At 35.7% G+C, this 23195-nt stretch overlaps 1 protein-coding gene across 1 annotated transcript; it reads left to right on the forward strand.

Annotated features, from left to right (window-relative positions):
* Positions 1–572: 572 nt before the first annotated feature.
* On the forward strand, positions 573–23076 carry LOC139692272 (probable cytochrome P450 49a1). The gene is made up of 11 exons (XM_071590351.1): positions 573–758; positions 4066–4312; positions 4798–4914; positions 7513–7589; positions 10960–11161; positions 14514–14682; positions 16221–16390; positions 17756–17834; positions 18219–18467; positions 22167–22287; positions 22465–23076. Exons 1-10 carry the CDS (start codon positions 635–637, stop codon positions 22278–22280), a joined length of 1548 nt encoding a protein of 515 aa, XP_071446452.1. The 5' UTR covers positions 573–634; the 3' UTR covers positions 22281–22287; positions 22465–23076.
* Positions 23077–23195: the final 119 nt, after the last annotated feature.

Consider the following 23195-nt stretch of genomic DNA (forward strand, 5'->3'; position numbering starts at 1 on the left):
TAACTTCTATGCAAATGAAAAATGGTGCACCATCAATTTTTTATTGACGATTTCTCGTGGAATAATCCTACCACTAAATGATGATCTTCACTATCTTATAACCTTTACGCTATTGAAAATGGCATATGTTCACACTCTGTTAGACAAAGCAGATGCAGAGTTCATAAAATTATTCCGTTTTCCCTTTCTGATTCTTTCCTTCAGCCCCCGGGACCCATTCCGTTTCCCTAAGGCTTAATTTAAATTAAAAGTCCTCCAAAAACACCCATGAGCAAAATAAAAAACTCCTAAATCATAGCCATTGAAGTGCATAAAAGAGCACTGCACTGTTGCAACTTTTGTTTCTCTCTTGTGTACGATTTAATCATGGGGACGTGTAATTTGTATTTCAACTAATAGAGAAACTGGAGAGAAGCACCTCCTCACATTAATTATCTTCCAGCATTTCAGGTGCGACATCATCTACGACCTAGCCGTGGAAAACATGGCAGGCTACTGGATCGCACGCTTCAGCGAGTCGAGAAATGGGCTGGCAGCATTCGCCCATCGCCCTTGGTCCACCCAGGCGATCGCCGCGACCTCCGTGCTCTCCGCCGGCGGTTCCAACCGGCGTATTCACTCAGGCTACGGCCGGATGTCCACTGCAGCGGCCGCTGTGAACGCCACGGGGGACGCCAAGGTGAAATCCTTTGACGACATCCCTGGACCGAAACCCCTGCCACTGATAGGGAACATCTGGCGCTTCCTGCCCTTCATTGGTAACTATTCTTAATTTGTCATCACCTCTACTATGGACACATGATACTAGGATGGATGTGTAGCAGCCATCCAAGCTACCCGCCTATCTCTCCGTTCGTTCATGACATGCCCCTGGAGAGTCGGATTTGTTCGATGGGTAATGTTCCCGCTCCTTTCCGCACCGAGGTCATGGTTCAAATCCCGGCGGTGGCAAATTTTCTTCCATAAAATTGGAATCCATACTTGAGGTTTCTTGTAATAGCACTCTCAATTGTATTTAGCTCGCTGCAAAGGCGATCTTACTTTTGACCCTTTGGCGCAAATTGTTGTCAGTAAATACACTCTGACGCTAGGTTTCATCGCACTCTTCCTTTGCTCCTTATAAACATACTTCAGCTAAATTATATGCCTACGGATAAACATTACATGAGCTAATAACTAACCACTACCATTACCGTTTTTAGAGTGTCTTGCGTAGCTTTTCTCATTAATCCCCTTTTTACTTGCTCCTTATTTTTTATCTATTCCGCATACCTTTTTGTCATGTATAATTTAAACGTAATAATCAGTTCAAGAGTCAATGTGGAGATGTCGAATGTCTTCCACAGCATCCTCCTCCGTCGTAGAGTTTTTGCTTCTCTTCTAACAAGGCCTTCCCACTTGAATTTCCTGGACTTTTCCCAAAACATATCTCTTTGACTCCTTTTAATACTATTTTCATATTGCTGATTATTCCATTTGTTATTCCTTTGGTTTCCTCTGCATAACATGAACGAAGGATTAAATAGAGAAGTTCTTGATGTCGCTCGAATGAGGACATTCATCTCGAGACTATATTCAAGAAGTTTGCCTTCTCTCGGCCTCCCTGACGTGCTTTTATCTTCACCAACTCTTAGGAGAACTTCTTTATTAGTCACTCCGGCTGTTCATTTAATTTTTATCAGTCCTCTCTTGCGTCACATTTCCATTACTTTCAGTGTTCGCATCTCCTTTGTTGATCATCGTTCTCAGGAGAACGTAGCCCTGTTTCATGTATTCGGGATAAATTTAACTTCTCATAAATATTCGACCATTGAGCGTGAATGTGTCTTTTATAAAAGCAGCGGTGATACAGAGTATGTCTTAAGATATGGTTGTTGTAATTAAATCCGAACCCAGCAGTGAACTCGGAAGATTAAACAGAGGAGTATGGAAAGAGTGCGCACTCCCACTCGTATCGCAGCTTAAGAAAATTCAACTTCCCTAGATATATTTTTATGAAATGTTTTCCTATTTCAGCATCACGTCGGTATCTCCGACAGAAATTCTTAGTCACTGGACCTATTTTGTCGGCTTCCTGCGCATGTAACGCTTACTACTTCCGTCACTGGTGATCGTATTCCCTGTATAAAAATCTTCCATTTGCTCAACTATGTCCTTCCCTTGACTCATATAAGTATTATATTTCTTACTTAGATTACAGATCATTACCGTAATTCCATTGTTGTTTTTTCATTAAGTTTTCCTCGAGGATAAATCCTCGAAATCTAGCATAAACTTAACCCTTGAAGGGCAGGCTGACGTGGTTAAAAGTCTGTGCTTAAGTCTTTCGCTACGTAAGCAAGGTGCAGATTTGTAAGACAGATGGCTTTCGGCGGTGGGAATAGTTTCGCTCATGCCATTCGCTCAAAATCGCGTCAACCTTTGCGTTTTCCAAAGCTTAGGGAATTGGTTCCGTCCCGGCCAACTGAAGCACTCTCATAATCACTCGGTGAAGTGCTCTCAGGGTTCGACTTCCACTCACTTCCCTTCGAAACCCGGGAAGTGTCTCCGCCCCTCCTTTGCGTGTCACATCCCTTATTTCACTACATTTCTCGCAGCATGCTCCTCTTCCCTCTTCTTCCTCTCGTCCTCCCCTTTCCTCCCTACCTTCTCTTTATTTTCCTTCCTTCTTCTCCTCATACGGACGTCCGCCCAGGAGAGTAGGTGAGCGGCTCTGTGCCCGTGGATCGACAGAATCGGACGTCACTAATGTTGGAAAGTGATGGCAGAAGGCAGTGACGAGCAGAGCGGTCCCGGCTCAAGATTATTTGAATGCCTCCTCACCGTCACCTCTAGCAATAAATCTCCCAAGTCTAGCAACAAAAAGGGAGCAAACGCCGAGTTCAGGGAGAACGAGACAGTGAGAGTACTGAAAGAGGTCTCTCATGACGTAACTCCACCGACTATAGGAAACGAAAGCATTGCCCCATTTCATATAGCACAGCATCATCAGGAGAAAGGATAGATAAGGTAACTGCCATCATTAAGAATGTAAAATTTTTGAGCAATTGTCAGTTAGTGTCACAAAGATAATTTTCCTAACACAGTAATCAACAGGAAGATCGATCTGGTAGCTGATTGTGGAGTTCACCCAGTACTAAGTTCTATGCGGCGCGTGAGATTCACACATCAGGGTAGGGGGGCCAGTTCCTTTCCCTTTGCCGGTAATGGTTTCCCAGGAAGATCTGGTACCCAAAAAATCACATAGCTTGGGTGGAGCTGAGAGCACCCAGAGAGGCTACCCCGGAAATGGATTCCGGGTCCTCCGGTCAGCAGTCCAACGCTCTACCCCTGGACTACCGCGACCCACGATTTTATCCTACAAACTTTTAAAAAACCTGTCAGTAAAATCATTATATTTCCTGACAGTTAAAATCTAATATTTTTACACTTCACTTTCAAGGTATTCTACCCATGTAGGTAGGAATGGGATAGTCCCTAATGACTATTTACTTGCACATGTCACAATACATACCTTCCCTTCTTTGCCCGACATTATATTCTTTTTCATTTCATCGTAACTGCTCAGTGAAATTGACAGAGAAAAGAAACACAAGAGAAATAATAGTAGACACATATCTATGGCCATTAAAATAGGAAAAATAAAGAACCAAGGCCTCTCTTAATTAATTCTTTGCTGTCATAAAATGATAAGGAAAGTGGAATTATGCGAACAAATATTTTTACATTAAATATTTTCAATTGAAAGGAGGATAAATTAGTCTAAATCTCTTTGAATGCTAAGACTACTACTCTTGGGGACACAAAGTGGGGAGGAAAGTGGAACTTAGCAAAACGATTTTTAATGATAACATTTGTATCAAAAAGTAAGAAAGAGTAGCCTAACCCACTTAGAATGTGTTTGTGTATGTGTAGACTAATTTTTCCTCTTTTGATTTTGTGTTTTAGGTAAATTCATTTTTTTTACCGATTTGTGCAACTAACAATTAAGACTTTTCTTTAACTTCTTCAAAAAGATATTTCGAGTACATAATGCTAATTTCCTATTTGATTTCGGCCTTACAGGTGAGTTTTTTGGGATGAGTATCAAGGATTTGGTCCTTCACATGTACAAGCAGTATGGGCCAATCTCCAAGATCACAGGATTAGCAGGGAAACCACCCTTATTACATGTTTATCGACCTGAGGATGTGGAAATAGTCTTTAGAAACGAAGGTCAATGGCCTCTCAGGGGAGGATTAACGTCCTTGACCTACTACCGGCAAGTTCATAGGAAGGACTACTTTCAAGACACAGCAGGGGTGCTTGTAGAGTGAGTACAATGCCTTCTCCAGGGCATGCCAAATCCTCTTTCCCTTTGATCAATTCAAGCAATAATTTTTCAACATTCTTTGAAAATCTTCAATCATTTAGAGCTAAATTAAATGGAAATGTGTCTGTCACAAGAATTTCACGCCTGTAATGGAATCGATCAAGGAGTATTTCCCATATCCTGTCATGCAATCCATTAGAAGGAACCTTGATTCTTATAGCTCTCAGGGAATATGTGCAACTTTATGATCTACCTGTATGATCTCTAGGATATTTAATTCTATTATATGGGTTTAATTACCTTTCTTCTGCCATGCCTCCTCATCTAAGTCCTTGAAACAATGGTGTTTGCTATTTTTTTTAATGAGGACACATTCCCATCCTCAACCCTGTAAATACAGCAGGACTGCAATTTTACTGCTATATTGACCTACTATTATTGGATTTACTTTTATTGATTAACAATTAACATATTTTGCAATCAAGAAATGGACCAAGGTGGATGGAAGCACGTAGCAAGGTCAATCCGGCGATGATGCAGCCCCGGGTAGCCATGAGATATGTCCCACCAATTTCCGATGTGGCGCAGGAATTCGTAGACAAGTAAGTTTTACAAAAAGAAGGCTAAGTTCATCTTATCCAGGCATGAAAACAGTCCTTTGAAATCTCTTCTTGAGCTGACTTCTTAATACTAATTGTTGCAACAGTGGGGAATGGGGAGTGCTGGAAAGAACATTGATTATGTCCACCAAGTGAAATGCAATATTGATGTGTTTTTGTAAGAAAAGGCAAGACTACCCTTAATACCTGAGCATGATTCGTTTTAAGTTAGACATCAGTTTGCATGCCCTAGTGCCAGAAGCTATTGTCCTTTTAGCAAAAAATTAAACTAATTTTAATCAATTAAACAAACTAAAAAATTGTTCCAGCAAAAAAATGTAACTGGTAGTTCAATGTATCCTTAAGGGGATACTGGACCATAGGACTACTTTTAGTTCAGAGAAATGCAAATATCAGTTACATATTTGACCCTGGTGGATTATTACAATGTAGATGGAATATGGGTAAAATATCACAATAACTACCTGTTATAACTAGCTATTGGACAGGTCCTAACAGATATTATTATGTATTATATTTTGTCCTCCTATTCTCCCAATTAAAGTTATTTTTTTCTTCAGCTATTCCGACTTCCTGTATCCCTTCATGGAGTCTTAAACATTTCTTCTCTTCTATTATTAACTAAGAATCCCCCTATTGGCTCACAACAGTCATTCACAGTCGGATAACTAATCTAAGAAGAACATTGTTTTTAAGCTATTTTTTTGTCCTTTTCATTGTATTGTTTTCATTAAATCTCCCTGCTTTGCCACTTCATCTCCATATAGAAAATGGTCATCCAGATATTTCTTTTTTTAGTATTCTCCTATCTATTATGAATTTAATATTCTGCTACCTATCAATTTTTCCTTCACCCAATTTTTTGTGCCTTTTTTGAATTTCACCCACCATATTTTAAAATTTATGATTGGTCTTCCTCTCTGTCCCACTTTTTTCTCTATTCTTCTCCATCACCATATCTCAAAACCCTCTAATCTATGCTCATCCTCATATCTCAAAGACAGTTTCAGTTCAATGCATGAATGTTGACTGTTTTAAAAACTTTACTAATCTTCACTAACCATAAGTCTTAATTTAGTATTCCTGTCATCACTTGTCATTAATTTGAATACTTCTTTTACCAATGCAATTCTTTAACAAATGTCTGTACTAACAAGCCTTTCTTCTTCCAAAGCAGGTACTCCCCAATTATCACTCCACCAGATCTATTTAAATCTCTTTTTCTTCATTTGGGTCAGGGTAATCCAGGGGAGAGCATTGAACTACTGACTGGAGGGCCCAGGTTCGATTCCCGGGCAAGCCTCTCTGGGCACTTGCAGCTCAAAGCAAGCTATGTGATTTTTTGGTTACCAGATCTCCCTGGGAAACATAATCGGCACAGGGAAAGGAACTGGCCACCCTGATGTGTGAATTTCACATGCCATTGGCCTTAGTACTGGGTGAACTCTACCATCACCTGACAAACTGACCTTCAGGATGATTACTGTGTTTATAGTTTACTTGAATGTTTTACCTGCTCTTCCTTCTTCAGGAGAATTCCTTTAGTTTAGTTTTCTTATGAAGTCCCATAGTATCCCAGTGTTCTATACTTACTACATTCCCCCAGTAAATTACTCAGCAATAAATGTAATCCTTTTTCTGTATGACTATGGCTTAATCATCTGAAAACCTAATTTAATCATCTCTCCATTCACTTTTACTACAACCACAACTCCTTTTGCTGCCAATCTCTCCATCTCCTCTAAATATAAGTTAACAAGCACTAATAATGATAGACAACTCTGTATTACTCCCCCACCATTCACTGCCTATTCGAATTCTTATCCTTATTGATTGACTTATGGCTATTCCATTACTTTCCTGTTGTCTGTATCTTCAATCCCCTTCAAGGCATTGTATTTGAATATTCAACAAGACTGTTGAAAGCCTAAATATTCTATTTATGTGTATGCCTTTACTTTTGCTATGTTATTCAGTCACAGGTATTGAACAAGTCAAGCTTTTAAAGTTCTGCATCTGTCAAAAAAAACCAGTTTTTTGCACTACCTAAGAATTTTTCATTTGTCTCCCTCCTCTCCTCCGCTAATTTTTTCCTCCTTCTATCTATTCAAGTCTCAAAATACCTCAATCAATGCTCCTGTTTGCAATAAGTTTTTAATATTAAGTGTGCAGTAGGTCCATTATTTTTGATTAGGAGTTGATTTATTGAGTATTTAGATGAGTAGGTACATACGTACAAATTAATTTAAGTAAATTTCAATTTTTTTACTTGTAAATGTGATATGACTGGATCAACTTCTTGTTGTTTGTAATTGTAAATGGAAACTAGCAGAGATTGGCATTGCTTGTTCTTAGCAAATAAATACTGTTTAAACTTGGTTTACCTCAAAATTGAGTATCCTCTTTTTTTTGTCTTCATCGCTGAAAGTCTGGATGCATAGATTTAAAGTTGTGAGTATGCATCCCAATATTTCATTTTTACAATGGAAGAGGAAAAAAATGAAATAATCATTGCTATGTTTATTGTGGTTAGAATATTATTTCAGTTACACCATAAGGACCATACTATATTTTTTTCAGGATGCGAGCCATGAAGGACCACAATAATGAAATGCCGCCAGACTTCATGAATGAGCTCTTCAAATGGTCACTAGAGTGTGAGTTGTCTACTAAGACATTTAAACCATTCATGATTCTTATCATTCATGGGAAATAAGGTCCCACTAGATCTGTGGTGGCAAGAAACCTCGTAGTTACATCCTAGAACTTCTTGAATTGAGGGAAATCCCCTTCATTCATTTCTGAAATTGTGGTTCAATTGTGAGGAATATTTCTTTTCATATTGTGACCATTGTGACATCATTGTCATGTATCTTTCATGAGGACAAATTCAGTGCATGCTGGGTAGTCTGTAATGAGTTCATTTGCAAATACCAGAACTGATGAAGCCAAAGGTGGATTCCTTGGAACTGGAAACATTTTTTGTGACCAGCCTGAAAAAAGTTCAATATTAGTTTCATGTCTTGTAATGGAACCATTTCTGTACCCTCAGGGGTAATCATATGGTTTTAAAACAATCAATGCAATTTTAATACTTTGGTATTTTAGATGCTATATTAATATTTTCCATCACTTACTTCTGCATCTCTTACTTCCCACTGTGTATAATTGCCTGGTATCTTTTTATTAATGTAATATCATTAATACCTGCGAAATGTTGGCAATGCTGTTTAATCTCGAAAATGTTTAAGAACAGAGACAGATATTTTATTTCCCACAGCCATCAGGATTTTTTTGATTTCGTGAGGTTTAATCAATGAATAATAATCGCATTTGTCATAGATATATCTTGGTCATAATTTTAATAATTGACACACTCAAAATTCTTCTAAAATTAGTTTAGAGCATCAATTTCACTGAAATTTTAATTTGCTTTTGAAAAAACTCATGAAGTCATCATTGTTGCTGCATCCTTTCTGCATTATTTATTAAAAATTGTCCTTTTTTAAGAAGGGATACCTATTATTAATTTATGGAGGTCACTAATGGGTCCAACATTTCCTGGATAAATTTAAATGTCTATATGTATTTTGCAACTCAACCTCCACTTAGAAAATATTACTTCATAAAATTGAAGCGATCATGTTGCCAACTCAATTGAATGGCAGTCATTTTTCAAAAATATTTAGGTTATTTAACAATATTTTTTATTTACTATGATTTTTGGTGGTCTATTTTTTATTTGGACAAGAAATTTTTTTCAATGAATTTTTATGGGAAATGTATCTTAGAAATTATACTTCCTGGTAACACAGCATCACTGACTAGCTCTACACATGGATGTTATTGACCATTGTTTGTTCACTTAAAATAATATTTGGATTCATAAGGTGAAATTATATTTGAAGTTCCATTAGTAGGCTTACCTATAATCATTACATACAATTTCTTTAATTACAGAAAATTTGAGAAAATATAAAAGAAACCCTCTTTATATCATGCATACCAACTTTATTTCAGTATTACCATTTCTTCTTGTTAGAGTTCATCTCTCATCTCCATTTGTTTCACATTTAAACTGGTATTAATTTATTTTGTTTAACACTTAATATTATCTCTCTCTATCTCATATATCAAAAGCATTCGAGAGACTCATGCATGGACAAATCTCAATGTTTCTCAATCAAAATGACTTACCTGATCCTCTAGAATCAGGCTATCACATCAAAGTACGCCCTCTCACAGCACAGCTACCACTCCCCTTAAAATAACAGATGACATCTGACTATCCATGGATTGCAGAGAGGTGACTATAATGACTCTTCTAGACTTTATAAAAGCCTTCGACTCTATTGACAGAGATATTCTCTCAGCAAAACTTCAAATTATGAATTTTTCTTCCTTGTCTTTACAATTGATTTCAAAGAGTCATCATACCCAATTCATCCTCTAACTGGGTTCAAATATGCAGGGATGTTCCACAAGGATCCATTCTTGGACTCTTGCTTTTTTCCTTGAATATAAATTATATGAGTAAAGGTATTTCTAATTGCAATCATCACCTTTATGCCAATGATTTACAAATATATCACCATTCCTACCTTCAGGAACTACTTAGAATTATTAACAAAATTAATTCAGATCTTACTGCTTCTTCGCTATGGGGCAAAAAAAAAATTACTGAATATAAACCCCATCAAAAGTCAGTCTATTATAATCAGATACCATAAACTACATTCTAAAATAAGTATTGATGAACTTTCATCACTAACATTGCAAGGATCTATCATAATATACCTAAGGACTGTAAATAATTTAGGTGTAACTATCAATGAAATGTTATCTTGGACTGATCATGCAATTGCTATATGCATAAAAATAAACTCATTCCTGCATTCACTGAAAAGATTTAAGCACATTTCTCCCCCCTCCTTGAAGATGCTTCTTGTATCCTCTCTTCTCATACCCCATTGTTATAACTATGATATGGAATAGACCTTTCAAGCAAACTGAAAACCAAACTCTAGAGGACCTATAATTCCCATATGCGATCCATATGTGATCTCGGAAAATATTATCATATTTCTTTCTTATTTACAAGAATAACCTGGTTAAAGCTAGAAGGTCGCAGGCATTTACATATTCTTTCAATTTTCTACAGCATATTTTCAAACCACAGACCTAAATATTTATGCATAAATTTCCTCCCCATCAGCTCAATCCACAACAGGAACACTAGGGGTAACTATACACTCTATCTATAACAAATCTTTTTATGTTACAGCATGCCATCTGTGGAACTCTCTCCCATAAAAAGCTCTCCATTTACAACAACATGTAAGAGAGCACTTCACAAGTTCTATTTCCTCAGGTACAAAACTTAACCAGTATAACTACCCTCATTTCACTCAGCTATTATACAGGTTTCTACTTTTTCTTTTGTCATCTCAAGCAGTAGGATTTTGTATCATTATTTTTAGTAAATGTTATGTTTCTCATTACTCGTCCTGTGTTGTTAATGTTATTAATTTCTTTATTTCAATTTCAGTAATATAATAATTTGTATGCTGTGTGAAAAATAATCGTTACAATGTAAATGTATCTTTCTTCTAATTCATAGGGTTTTCATAGGTTTTTCACACACCCCCTTCCCTTCATGAGTGTTTTTCTGCATGGGTTTTTACTAGGTGAGCAATTCCACTCTCTCCCTAGCTTTCCCCACAAGCATCATTCTTTGCTTAGACTTTTCCTATTTTATTGCTCTCCTTCTTCACTTTCGTTTGCTTTGAGTATGTGTGTATATTTAGGTGTATACTAAATTTATATATGGATGTATATATATTTTTTTCGATGTGCAAATTTGTACATAATGTACTTCGATACATGTGTATTTATGTAATTATAAATTTTATGGCTAATATAATATGTATAGGATGATGAGTTAAATGGAAGAAGGGATCATTTGGTCCAAATTAAGCCCAAATAAAGACCAAACCCAAATCTATTTATCTCTTTGCCTTTATGCAGCAATTGCTTATGTTGCCCTTGATACCCGCTTGGGTTGCTTGGCTGGAAATCTGAAACCTGACTCAGAACCCCAGAAGATGATAGATGCCGTTGGTGATTTCTTTGACTGCCTATATTATTTAGAGATGGGATTACAACTTTGGAGAATCTACCCTACTGCCATGTGGAAGAAGTTTGTCAAGGCGCTCGACATGTTTGTTGAGTGAGTACAGTATGCATTAAGGAAGTCCAGTTTTGGGAATTTAAGTCATTTAACCAAACCAAATTAGACAGTTATTGCAGATAAAAAATTCATTCTACTAATATAATCTGGAAAGTGCATTTTTGAGAAGGTTATATATTGCCAAAATCAGTGCTCAAATTTGTGGGTAATTACATATGTATTTTATTGCTCATGCATACATGCCATATATGTACATATATATTTTTATTAAAAAGTTAATCAATGTGGGCACATGTACTGCAACAGAAGCATATGATCAATTAAATAACTGGTTTATAACCAATTAATAAACTTTTTTCTAAAGATTTTTTAGCTTAAGTATTTTGGTATGCCATTGCATGTTTAAAGCATGTATTTCTTATTTTTAAAGCAAACCACTCAAAATTATAGTGATATTAAGCATGCAGGAAATGATTGCTTTTTATACAAAACAATGTATGCTCTATATTAAAGTTTTCATTCACCTTGTCTTAATATCCTTGCTCAATGTTCCAGCTATCGATTCACTCTTTGTGAAAGTTTCTATACCAATTGTAATTCTTCCTCTTATAACCACACTCTTTTTGCCATTTTGGTATAAAGCACTTCCAAGATACATAAACTTTTCTACCTAATTTAGTTTGTGACCTATTTTTAAGTTTAACTTAGCTTTCTTCTTCCTCAAAAATCTCACAGCGTTTTTTCCTACATTGTTTTTCTCATCCCATACCCATCATAATGATTTTCCAATTGCAGTCCCTTGGCTGACTGGCTAACTAAAGCCTGATTATCCATGAACCTTACTGATTTTATAAACTCTCAATCAGCTTGCATCCCTATCACTAGTTTTATCATGGTTCCATTCATATCAATCTGTGCAATGTATACCCTGAGGGAGCTCCAGCACACTAAACTCTTAAAGTTATCATTAATTGAATCCCATAATCATTAGTTTGAATCCCATAATCATTATATGAAGTAAAAATAATTAACACAGCATATAAAAAAGGTTTTTGTAGAAATAGGGAAAAATTTTGAAGATTAATGGCAAAGTTTAAAAGTTACAAATATTTGGTGGTTGATTCTCCCAGTGAGCTTGGCACCTTAAATGTTAATAACAAACTTAAGACAGAGTATTGCTCCATTACATATGAACCATCAAACTTCAAATAGTCAAATTGGCTCATGTTTTGAAATATGTTTCAAGTTAGAGAAATTTCACTCCAGGATGGTCATTAGAGTTCATAATACAAATATGCAGTAGCTATGTTGTTATCATACGTCTCATTACATTTAGTGAACAGCATCTTGATTACGTTCATTATAAATGATTCTTGCTTACATTAAACACAAGGATAATGCATTTCACTATAAAAACATTCTTGATTAGTAATATTATGACTGACCTGCAAGAATTCAGAAATCATCTCTTCAGAAAGATGTCTTGCTTTTGTGGTAACTTCATTTCAAAAATATAGAGCTATTCTGTGGGAGAAATGATAATTGTTCCTGGTAGGGTCATCATGCCAGATGGCCATATAGGTCAAAGGATAGAATCCAGACGAAAGTTAATCCCCACAGCTTCTGTTCCTCAGCAAGGTGGCTGAAAAGGGTGTCTGACCTCAGTCGGGTGGCCTTTGAGTGATGGTGTCATGTTAGAAACACTGTTGAGGAAGGTAATAGGAAAACACCTCAATTAGTAATCCCAAGATTTTTACAATGGGCAGTATAGAGAAAATGAGTCCTGGCAACTAAGGGACTCAGCCCAATCGGCCATGTGTTATGCCTGGCATCAGAGGTCATCACCACAAAAAATCCTATCAAAGCAAAACCAACAGTAGCAGTACAGATATTAAAGAAGAAGACTGATTTAGTTCGAATTGGGACATGATATGTTAGGACATTGATGAGGGCAGGGAACTTAGAGAATATAAAAAAGAAATGAAAAGAGGAAATATAAATGTTTCTGGGCTGTGCAAGGTGAGATGGAAGGATAGCAGGGATTATTGAAAAGAGAGTTATAGAGTAATGTACAGAGGAGGGAATAAAATCCAGCAAGGGGTTTCAAGAGTATTGAATAAAAAGATGGGAAGATGCATAGTTGACATAAATGTATGTAGAGCAAGTAAAATGGAGAATATTACTAGTAGAAGTAAAAGCAGAACCAACAAACTTGATCATTGTTCAGGTATACTAGTGCATGCCGCCAAGCAATTATAGAGAAAGAAGTTAATAGGATATACAATCAATTGAAGAACAATATCACAGGTGTTCCTAAAGGGAAACATTTGATGTTAATGGAAGATTGGAATGAAATGACAGGCGAAGGTAGCGATGGTAGTGAGGTTAGAGACAATAGCTTAGGAACAAGGAATGACTGCAGTGATAAAGCAATAGAGTTCTGCAGGAGGCAGGGATTAATCATTACTAACACTTGGTTCTGATACATGAAGTTTTTATTGAAAAACTGTCAAGATTCTGTCCTTATGCTCGAGTTTAATTTTTATTTCTAATAATTGATTTACATCATCAATCCATTCGGTTCAAATTGTTAACATTGATGGCTATGATTAAATTTTCTGGAGAGAAAATTGCTTGATTAAATTTTCAGGGCTCAATTCATATGAAGTAGTTTCTTACAAAATAATTTCTAAATTCCGGGGCAAAGTATTCCTGTGGATAGATCTCTGAGCTATTGATGTTGCTGGGTACTCTCAGCTTCTACCTATCTACATTGTTACTGTCCGTCACCACTAAGATATGTGGCAGGGGTGATTACACATTTAGCATTCAGCTTCAAAAATTAGGTCTTATTTAATTTTTAGTTTCTATATATTTATGTAAAATTTCATGTATATTATAATGCATAACCAATATGTAGGAGTTCAAAGTGTCATTTTCATGACTAAAGTGCATTCATGTGTGCCCAACCCCAAATTGTGATTATAAAAAGTCTTAATATTAAATTAAAAAATAAATGAAGCATTGCTTAATATATTGCTAAAAATTCTTCATCTATAAACATTGGCTTGCAAAATAGTTCCATACATTTTTCTTTTCTCGTGCGATTGAAAAGTTAAATTGTTGTTTGATGTAATTAGAGATGTAAGTAATTCAAGATGAATAGCCAAATTGACATAATATAGTCAAATTGCAGATGACTAGAAGATCCTGCATTAGTTTGATCACAAGATCATTACCAGAATGGTGTCAGTCTCAAATTTTGTGGTGGATCACTGGTTTTCAGCATAAAATTGAAATAATCTGTATTTGTTGGCATTCATGCATGAATATTTAATATTCTAGCTCTGCTGAATTTTGTGTCAGCTGTCATGATATTTTGTCTTTACAGCACTTCAGTGAAATATGTTGATGCTTCAGCTGAACGTAGTAGGCAGCAGAAAGAGCAAGGAACCATGGGCATAAGCGAACCAAGTGTTCTGGAGAGGTTACTGGAGCGGTGTAGTCCAAAGGAAGCTGCCTTGATGGCACAGGAGATGATCTTTGCAGGTGTAGACACGGTAAATGTCCACAATGCTGCATACTTTTTTTTTAATATAACACATTTAATCTTCAATCTGTCGAAATTCATCATTTAAATATCTTTATTAATTTCAAATCCTTGTCCAAATGGATCCTCTTTACTCATTGGATTTATTTTTACATCATTTCTTTATTCATTTTTCTTAATTCTCTCTTTAATAAATCCCTTTTTCCTCTTCATAACCTAACCCAAGATACTATCTACTCTTCTGCAACACTGTTAATATCAATCCCCCTTAGTTTCTGAGACACATACATTTACTGAATTGTATGGAATTAGGCAGGTCACTTTTGGATCTCTACATACTATGTTTCAATTTTGATCAGATATCCACCAAGCAAACTTCTTCTGGCCTCTCCTGATCTTCCTGGGCCAAAAGAGTAGAAAAAGAAGGAAGAAAACTTGAGTGTCAGCTCCATATTGTTCAAGTTTTTTAGAGGTCTGGGAGGCTTGAAGGAGTTAAACAATTCTAAAAAATGAAATACAACCAGTTGTCCTTCTCAGAGAGCACATTATCTTTTAATTCCTCTACTCTTAAATTTCAAGGAAGCTGATAGCATGAAAAAAGTAATAAATATGAGAGATGATACAATTTTAATGGATTTTTCCTCACTCTTATTTTTATGCATTTCATTAAATAAAACATTCACTTATTCAAAATTTCGTACTGATTCAAAATTTTGCATCCATAATTGTCAATTTATCCTTAAACTCATCTACTGCGTTAAATAATTTCTTAAATATTTCTCTATCAAAGCTACACATATTTGTCTAGGAATGCAAACAAGCCTCATATTTTGAATAATTATTCAATGTTGCTGTTTTTAATAGTGGCCATTTTTCTCAAGCATTCAATTTTAATAGGATATCTAATAGGGCTCAGAACATAAGGTTCAATTAAATTAATAAGTCTGTCAATTCTTCTCTGTGATCTTCTGTTCAACTATATTTGGGTTTTTGATAAACATATTTATTACTAGGTTGTACCATGCCTGTTTCAATGTATTTACAAAAGTAAATAAATTTATTCATTTATCGACATGTATACAGAGAGAGAATATATTTTCAGCAATTCTCTTTGTTAATCCATGCTTAATATTGGTATCATTCAGAGTTTTAAATATTATTTACAACTTGACAGGGTCTTTGCCCCAAATGGAAAAGAAAATTAATTCAAAGACATTGATTAAGTCCTCCTAAAAAATTCAAAAAATACTTTGAATTAAGCAGCTTTCATTTACTGTTGATAATTTTTTTAGGGCTAACTTTTTGCAATTCATGACTGGAAAATGTTTAAATAGAATAAATATCTTTACTTGCACTACAATTTTTAATAGGAAGCAAATTAATGCATTTGCAATTTTTTGAAAAATATTCAATGCATCTCAATTTCCAAAGCATAGACAATCTATGAGGTTCATCCTTCTCACTGAGTAAAAATGTTGATATCTATTCCTCAGTCTCATTATTTGATAAAATATTGTGGTCACTCATTATTTATTCCATTACCTTTAGACATCTTACACAATGGCTTCAGCTCTGTATTGCTTATCAAAAAATCAAGACAAGCAAGACCTGTTATTTCAAGAACTGAAGATGTTTTTGCCTAAGAAAGATGACATAATAAAGGAAGAATTTCTTGAGGATATGAAGTACTTGAGGGGATGCCTCAAGGAAGTATTCAGGTGAGTCTATATACACATACAACTCATTCCAATCCAATGACTTTCCCATCGTACATTTTAAAAACCCTCAAGCAGTACTAAATATGGCTTTTTGAAGCCTAACAGCACCCATTCCTCAATATTGTTTACTAAGCTCTTTTTCCAACTTCCTTTTTATTCGCCTCCCCATCTTTCAACAGCCCAATCAAATCTTTCCCTCTCTCGCTCGTCAACCTCTTCTCCAATATTCTTACTGCCTCCTCAGTCACCTTCCTACCACTAAAGAATGTGGTTGTGACATTAAAAAATTTAGGCAACCTTCTTGTTTCTTTATTCTGTGCACTTTAGTAGATATTTTAAATAAGTCTCAAATATATATATATATATATATATATATATATATATATATATATATATATATATATATATATATATATATATGAGACTTATTTAAATATATATACACATATATATACATATATATGTGTATATATATATATATACATATGTACAAATATATTCGAAATATTATATATTTATATTTTCTCATATTTTCCTATCGATAACGTGCACCTTACGAATAACGCACGCCCAGAACTTTGTAGTTTTTCTGAATTCGTATAGATGCCACGCACCCAGGGCTTCAAAGTTATCTTGAACTTGTAAAGATGCCACGCATCTGTATTTACATAATACATGCACATAAAAATTAGGCATAGTTTGTGTAAAACTACGTCTATATCGGATGTGTTTGTGTTGATGTGTTTGATTTTTTTCAATTTTCAATGCATAACGTGCATCGTCATTTTTTTGATAAACTGAGCATTTTTGTGTAGATAACACGCTCGTTAGCAATGGGAATATCAATGTGTGTGTGTGTGTATGATATATCCAACTCAGGGCAACTGCCTCTGTGTCTATGCCAATTGGTTATAAAGAAGTGGTAAAATTTTCTGTTTCTATCTCAGCTTTTTTTCACCACAGTAATGGTGATGTACCGAGTCCAATCCATCCCAGCAATGATCAATAGTAATGCATGAAAGCCATAATTGATGGCTTGGTAATGATTATTTGGTAAGGTGGTGTGTTAGTTATATTGATTGTTATGTTAACAATTATATTGATCATATTGAGGGTAAGTGAGCTTCCAGCGAAAGGAATATGAGCTGGATAGTTCAAGATAACTGACTGATACTCAAGTGGTGTCTCACAATAAATGGTAATGTTGGTGAATTGCATGGTCTCAGGTGTAGGGTTTGAACCTATTCTCCTATTTGAGAACTAGGCCATATTAAATCCTGCCATAGCCCATTAGAATAATCGAACTTGATCCAATTCCCATTAATTAATATTTACTGTTATACTCTCCTTCTTTTTATATTTTAGGATGGTCCCTATATTTAATGGAAATGCAAGAATAACCTCTAAGGAAAATGTGATTGCAAACTATAAGGTGCCTGCTGGGGTGAGAAACTTTCTAAACATTTTTAATTCTTGGATATATTGAATAAATTAGATTTTCTTCCATTTTATGATTTGATTGATGTAAAAAATGGTTCCATTTTGGTGAACTTTCATGGAACTTGAAATCTACGTCTTAATTTGTCAAATTAGGTTCTCAGGTCTCAGAGTACCTAGGAGCTACTTAACCCTTGATTTTTCCCACTTTTAATATGATTAACACAATTAATTGTAATATTCTTTTAATAAACAAGTGCAAATGTCAAGTACTGTTACACTGCTCTAAATTATTCTTCAGCTCCAAATGCTTTTCACTTCCCTTTATGTCATATATAATGCTTACAGAGTACCTTCTTCTATTTCACTTACAGAATTTTACTTTTTCCAGGTGCTGGTTATTATGCCCGGTATAATAACGTATGGATCTGAAGAAATATTCCCTCAAAGTAAAAGATTCATTCCAGAGAGGTGGTTAAAATTCCGACCAACAGAACACACCATTGGCAGTATGGACGATTTTGATGCTGTCACTGAAAAAAAGCATGCCCCGTTTGCATTGCTTCCTTTTGGATTTGGACCAAGAAGTTGTGTAGGAAGAAGATTTGCAGAAATGGAAGTATTGATACTTCTAACCAAAGTAAGTATGCAAAATGAAACATCTTTAGCCCCTTCCTTCCAGCTGTTTCTCCAGAACTTGACTCTCCTCATCTGGTGGTACAGTGATAGTTGTCAATCTTTAAGCAAATATTCATAGGGGGGGGAAATTCTTAAATAAGAAAGATGATTTAATCTTCAATCAATTAATGTTTGTTTTCATTTTATTACAACATAAAAGTTTACAAATTCAATTGCCTTTATTATTCTGAAAATACAAATTTCATTTTCAAAATAATAAAGGCAATCGATTTTGCAAAATGATCAAGGCAAATGCGGGTTTTATGTAGTGAGGAAATGTAGGGCAGGGGACAAAGAGGTGATTTCTCTTGTCTTATGCACATTGGTATGTTCTATGTATCTATGTTCACAGCAACCATGCCAAAGTAATGTAAGTTGATGAACTGGGGTTTGACACCTGAGTTTGTTTACATCATCTCTCAGGAATGTACCTGAAGTAACTGCAGTGGAAGGGGTGATCTGATACAGTGGGGACCTAATTGAATGAATTTGAGATTTTTCTAACATGTGATTACTATAAAGTAATTTGCCTTTTTTGCTGAAAAATATTTTCATTCAAGTAGTCTATATTTTTCCAATAAAATTTATTGTTCTATTTGATTCTCAAGCATTAAAAAGTAAAATAATACTGAATAACTTGTTTCTCAATTCACAAACAAATGTACCATATAAGTATTACAAACTGTGCACCTTAAGAAAGAATAACCCATTTCTATGGCATATGACAGACAACATGAATAAAAACTAAATAGATATATTTAATTTGATAGGCAAGACAAAAGCATATTTATTAACAGTGGCCATAAATTCTTCGTAAAAAATGAAAACAGATTTATGCGCCAAACAAATTACCTTCTCAGTACATGAGCAAGTGGCCGGTGGTGATTGTTATGATTGCTAGCAATCTCTTGATGTCACATGTGATTGAAGTTGAATATTTTGCTTTGTCTGTGTCGATATCCCACTTTAATATAAAATCAGATTAATTCAATTCTATTTTCATGTTCCCTAAGGAATTCAAGGCTCTTTTTTACGCATCATGAAAAAGTTAATTCACGTGGTCTGTCCCCAAAACATTTAGAATAAATCTGGGAAAGTTATTAACTGTAGGTTAAATTACAAATCACTAAAATTCAACAAATAGTATGCTTCCTGGAGGGCATTGATGAGAACCTTGTTCAGGCACCTTTTCGAAGCCCTTTGACATTATCCAGCATTCCATAATAATTGACTTTCGAGCTCTTTTTTTTTCTTGGGAACAAAAAGAAGTCCAGCAGTGCCACATCAGGGCTGCAGGGTAGCTAGGGCAGCACTGCTATCTTGTGCTTGGCCAGTCACTCAGTCACAAGGAAGGCGGTGTGGGACAGCACGTTGTTGTGATGCAGCCTGCAGTTAGCAAAGATTCTCCTAATGCATTGCACTCTTTTCCTTTTGAGGACTTCCATGTAAAATTTACGGTTCACTGTCTGTCCCTGAGGCACAAACTCGTTGTAGATAATGCCTGTCAAGTCAAGAAAGATGGCAAGAAAGAAACTAACTATTTTTGGAGCATCATCATTGAACATCTTATTCTTTTTTAAGTATTGTTTTAAGTTGTCTGGTTGTACTCCCTCTCATTGACTACCTCATCATGGAAGGGTGAGAATATTCTATTGATCCCTAAGAGCTTCACTGGTTGGGGCAATGATATTTCATCCTATCATTACTCATATGCTCATGTCCATTTGGTGGAAGGGTGGGAAGATGAGGTCAGGAAGTCCACACAGCATCTATTCCTTAGTGCGGTGGCTGAAAAGCTGTTTGATATCAGTGAGCCAGTGATTTAAAATGCTTGGATCATGTTAAAAAACACTATTAATTAAGAAAAACTGGAAACAGTAACAACTATATTTCCTTTTATTATAATATGGATAGCTACATTATTGATAATGAAACCTGACAACTACAAGACACCCCACCGGCCCCGATGTTGCGCAGATGTCATCACATGAAATCCTTAAACTACTACTTAAGCAGTGGAGGAAAAGAATTTTCAGTAGAGGCTTGCTTTGCTTACATAGGGAACATTGGGGTGATGCCAAGGAAATGGAAATTATAAAGCACCAAGAGAGCAATGGAAAAAGAAAGAGCAAATATTTCAAAAATATTTTAAGGTGAAATGGAAAGATAGCATGGATTATTGGAATGACATTAATGGAGTGGAATACAACAGAAGCCTGTGAATGGTAGTAATGGTAGGTACAAAGAGAGCCTGTGAAAGGTAGTAATAGCATTGAACATAATGGTAGGAAGAAGAGGCATAAGCACAAAGCAAGTGCCTGATGACTTTTGTGAGGTAAATGCTGAACCAATGAACTTGATCCTTCTTTAGGTCCACTTCATGTAAGGAATAAAGGCCTGACCAAGGTTGTTTTTATAATATACCAGAGAAATAGAATCAGGTGGGTCCCTTAATTTTTTTAGATCTAATCATCTCAGTGGTAAAGGATAGGTTTAATTTTCCTGTGTTTAGGAAAGAGTGCTAAACAGACTTGATAATTCCCAATAGCTGAAGACACTATATCACCCAAGAGCTATCAGCCTTTCATTCTATTCTGCATTGGCTAATTTTTATCCCCATGGCTCAAGATAACAAATTGAAGGAACTGAACACTATAAAAATGATTGTCAGGAATGATGGCAATGGCAAAGGTTTAATCAACAAACTCAATAGGGGAAAATTGTACAGGTTAGCCAAATCAGCCATTTATGGCAGTTCCAACAAAGAAAAACCCAAGTGGTGGAAAATCCCCTTCTAAGGACACATTTCCTTAAAGGTGCAAAGAATCCTATTGAACAAGAAGATGAAACCTGCCTCTATCAAAAAACTAACCAGGACTAACTTAAAAAGCCTTCTTTGCCATGCCAAACACCAACCTGTCACATTGGAGTGAAGTATAAAAACTGCACTGCGGTGTCTGTAATGGGGTGCACATAGGCCAAACGGGAATAAGGATATAGGAAATGGTAAAAAAACACCAGGCATGCCACAGGAAGAAAGATTCCTCATCCCTCTTTGTCAAACATCTCATTAACTGTGGTCACGGAAGTGACTTCTCCCCAGCCATTATACATGCAGAGAGGAAAGGACGCCACCTGGATGTTTCGGAACAGCCAGAGATCTTACACAATGCCAATTCGGAAAAGGATGTTTAAACCAATGAATTTTAGTATCCCTCTCACTCCCCTTTGTTGCATTTCCCAATGACCAGCCTTTTAACACCCCCCTGCCCACCGGCCAACCAGGCTATCACCACCCTACATCAGGCTATTAGTGGTCTCCCATAGCCCTCCACTTAATCACCATGCCATTATCTGGTAGACTATCCCATGACATTCCTCAAGCCTTCTTCCCTATGCCCCTTAACTTTCTCCTTCCCTCCCTTGACCCAGCCTTATACACCTACTCTCTTCCAATTCTCTATTAGTTGTTCTCTCCTCCTTCCCTCCCCTCTTTCCCAGTATTTGTAAATATACGTGTATATATGTGTTTGCTCAAAAATGTAGCTGAAGATGTTACACTATAATGATACCTAGGTCGTAATAAAAGTAATTCTAAGTGGAAAAGCAAAGTGACCTCTTTCGCCCTTTTTTTCATGTTTTCTTTTTCTCTTTTCAACAGATTATTAGGAACTTCAGAATAGAATACAACTATGGAGAGATGGAATTTGAATGCAAAATTTTTAACATACCAAAGGACCCTCTACGTTTCAAATTGATTGAAAGAGATGAATAATATAGAGGTATTTATATATTTGAATTTTGTCTAAAAGTTGAAAAAAATGTGTAATTTTTTATTTTGTGTATCTGGTGCATAGATAATGTCTGTAAAATCAATGAATCTTTTTAATATCTCTCCTGACCAAAGGACACACATACTTGTATGCATGTATAATGCTGTATTTTCTCAACCCATCCAGTGAAACCTTCCAAGAATATGTACTAGGAGAAAATGGCATGCCTGAAGTAGTCGCAAAGGAAGGAAAAAAAATGAACGAGCTCCACCCTAAACTTCATACTCCAGGTGCCCATTTATGTAAGCTTAGGAGTGCACATCATTTGTTTGTACTTGCAGATTTGGAAGCATGCTTCAGCAGGGCTGTGATATCTGTATAAAACATTCATCAGATAGCTAGGCACGTTGGTATCCCCACAGAATGTATTTTTCACTTTTATGGTTTACCTGTCTATGTAAAATACTGAGAGGTTGCTTAATAGCATTTGTCATCTATACAGTGATGCAAAGGATAGTATTTTATGCTGGTTTTGGTGTGAGCAAGGGCAATGTGCAAATGATCATTAGGAAGAGAAATTCTATTTAGTGCAGTGCTTCAGATTTTGTGGATGTTTTTTTTTATTCCTCTGATGTATTATCTAGCCAATCTGAACATAGGTGCTGAGAAAGAGGTATTTACCAGTAAGTCTTTGTAGTAACACTTGTAAGTCTTTGAAAACAACCTAAATGGACCATAGTTATAAATATGGGCTGCAAAAAGTGTACTTCATATTTTGAGGTAGACCCACGAGATTTGCTCAATTGCATTATTAGCCCCATTCTACTTGTATGAGTATGTAGATACCCTTTTATGCTTATATGGAAACTTAAAATGGAAATTCACTGTAGAACTTCCCTTTATCAAGGGACAAATCA

This window comes from Hetaerina americana, unplaced genomic scaffold (genome assembly GCF_022747635.1).
Source record: "Hetaerina americana unplaced genomic scaffold, ioHetAmer1.1.p SCAF_4, whole genome shotgun sequence".
In the NCBI taxonomy this organism is placed as follows: domain Eukaryota; kingdom Metazoa; phylum Arthropoda; class Insecta; order Odonata; family Calopterygidae; genus Hetaerina; species Hetaerina americana.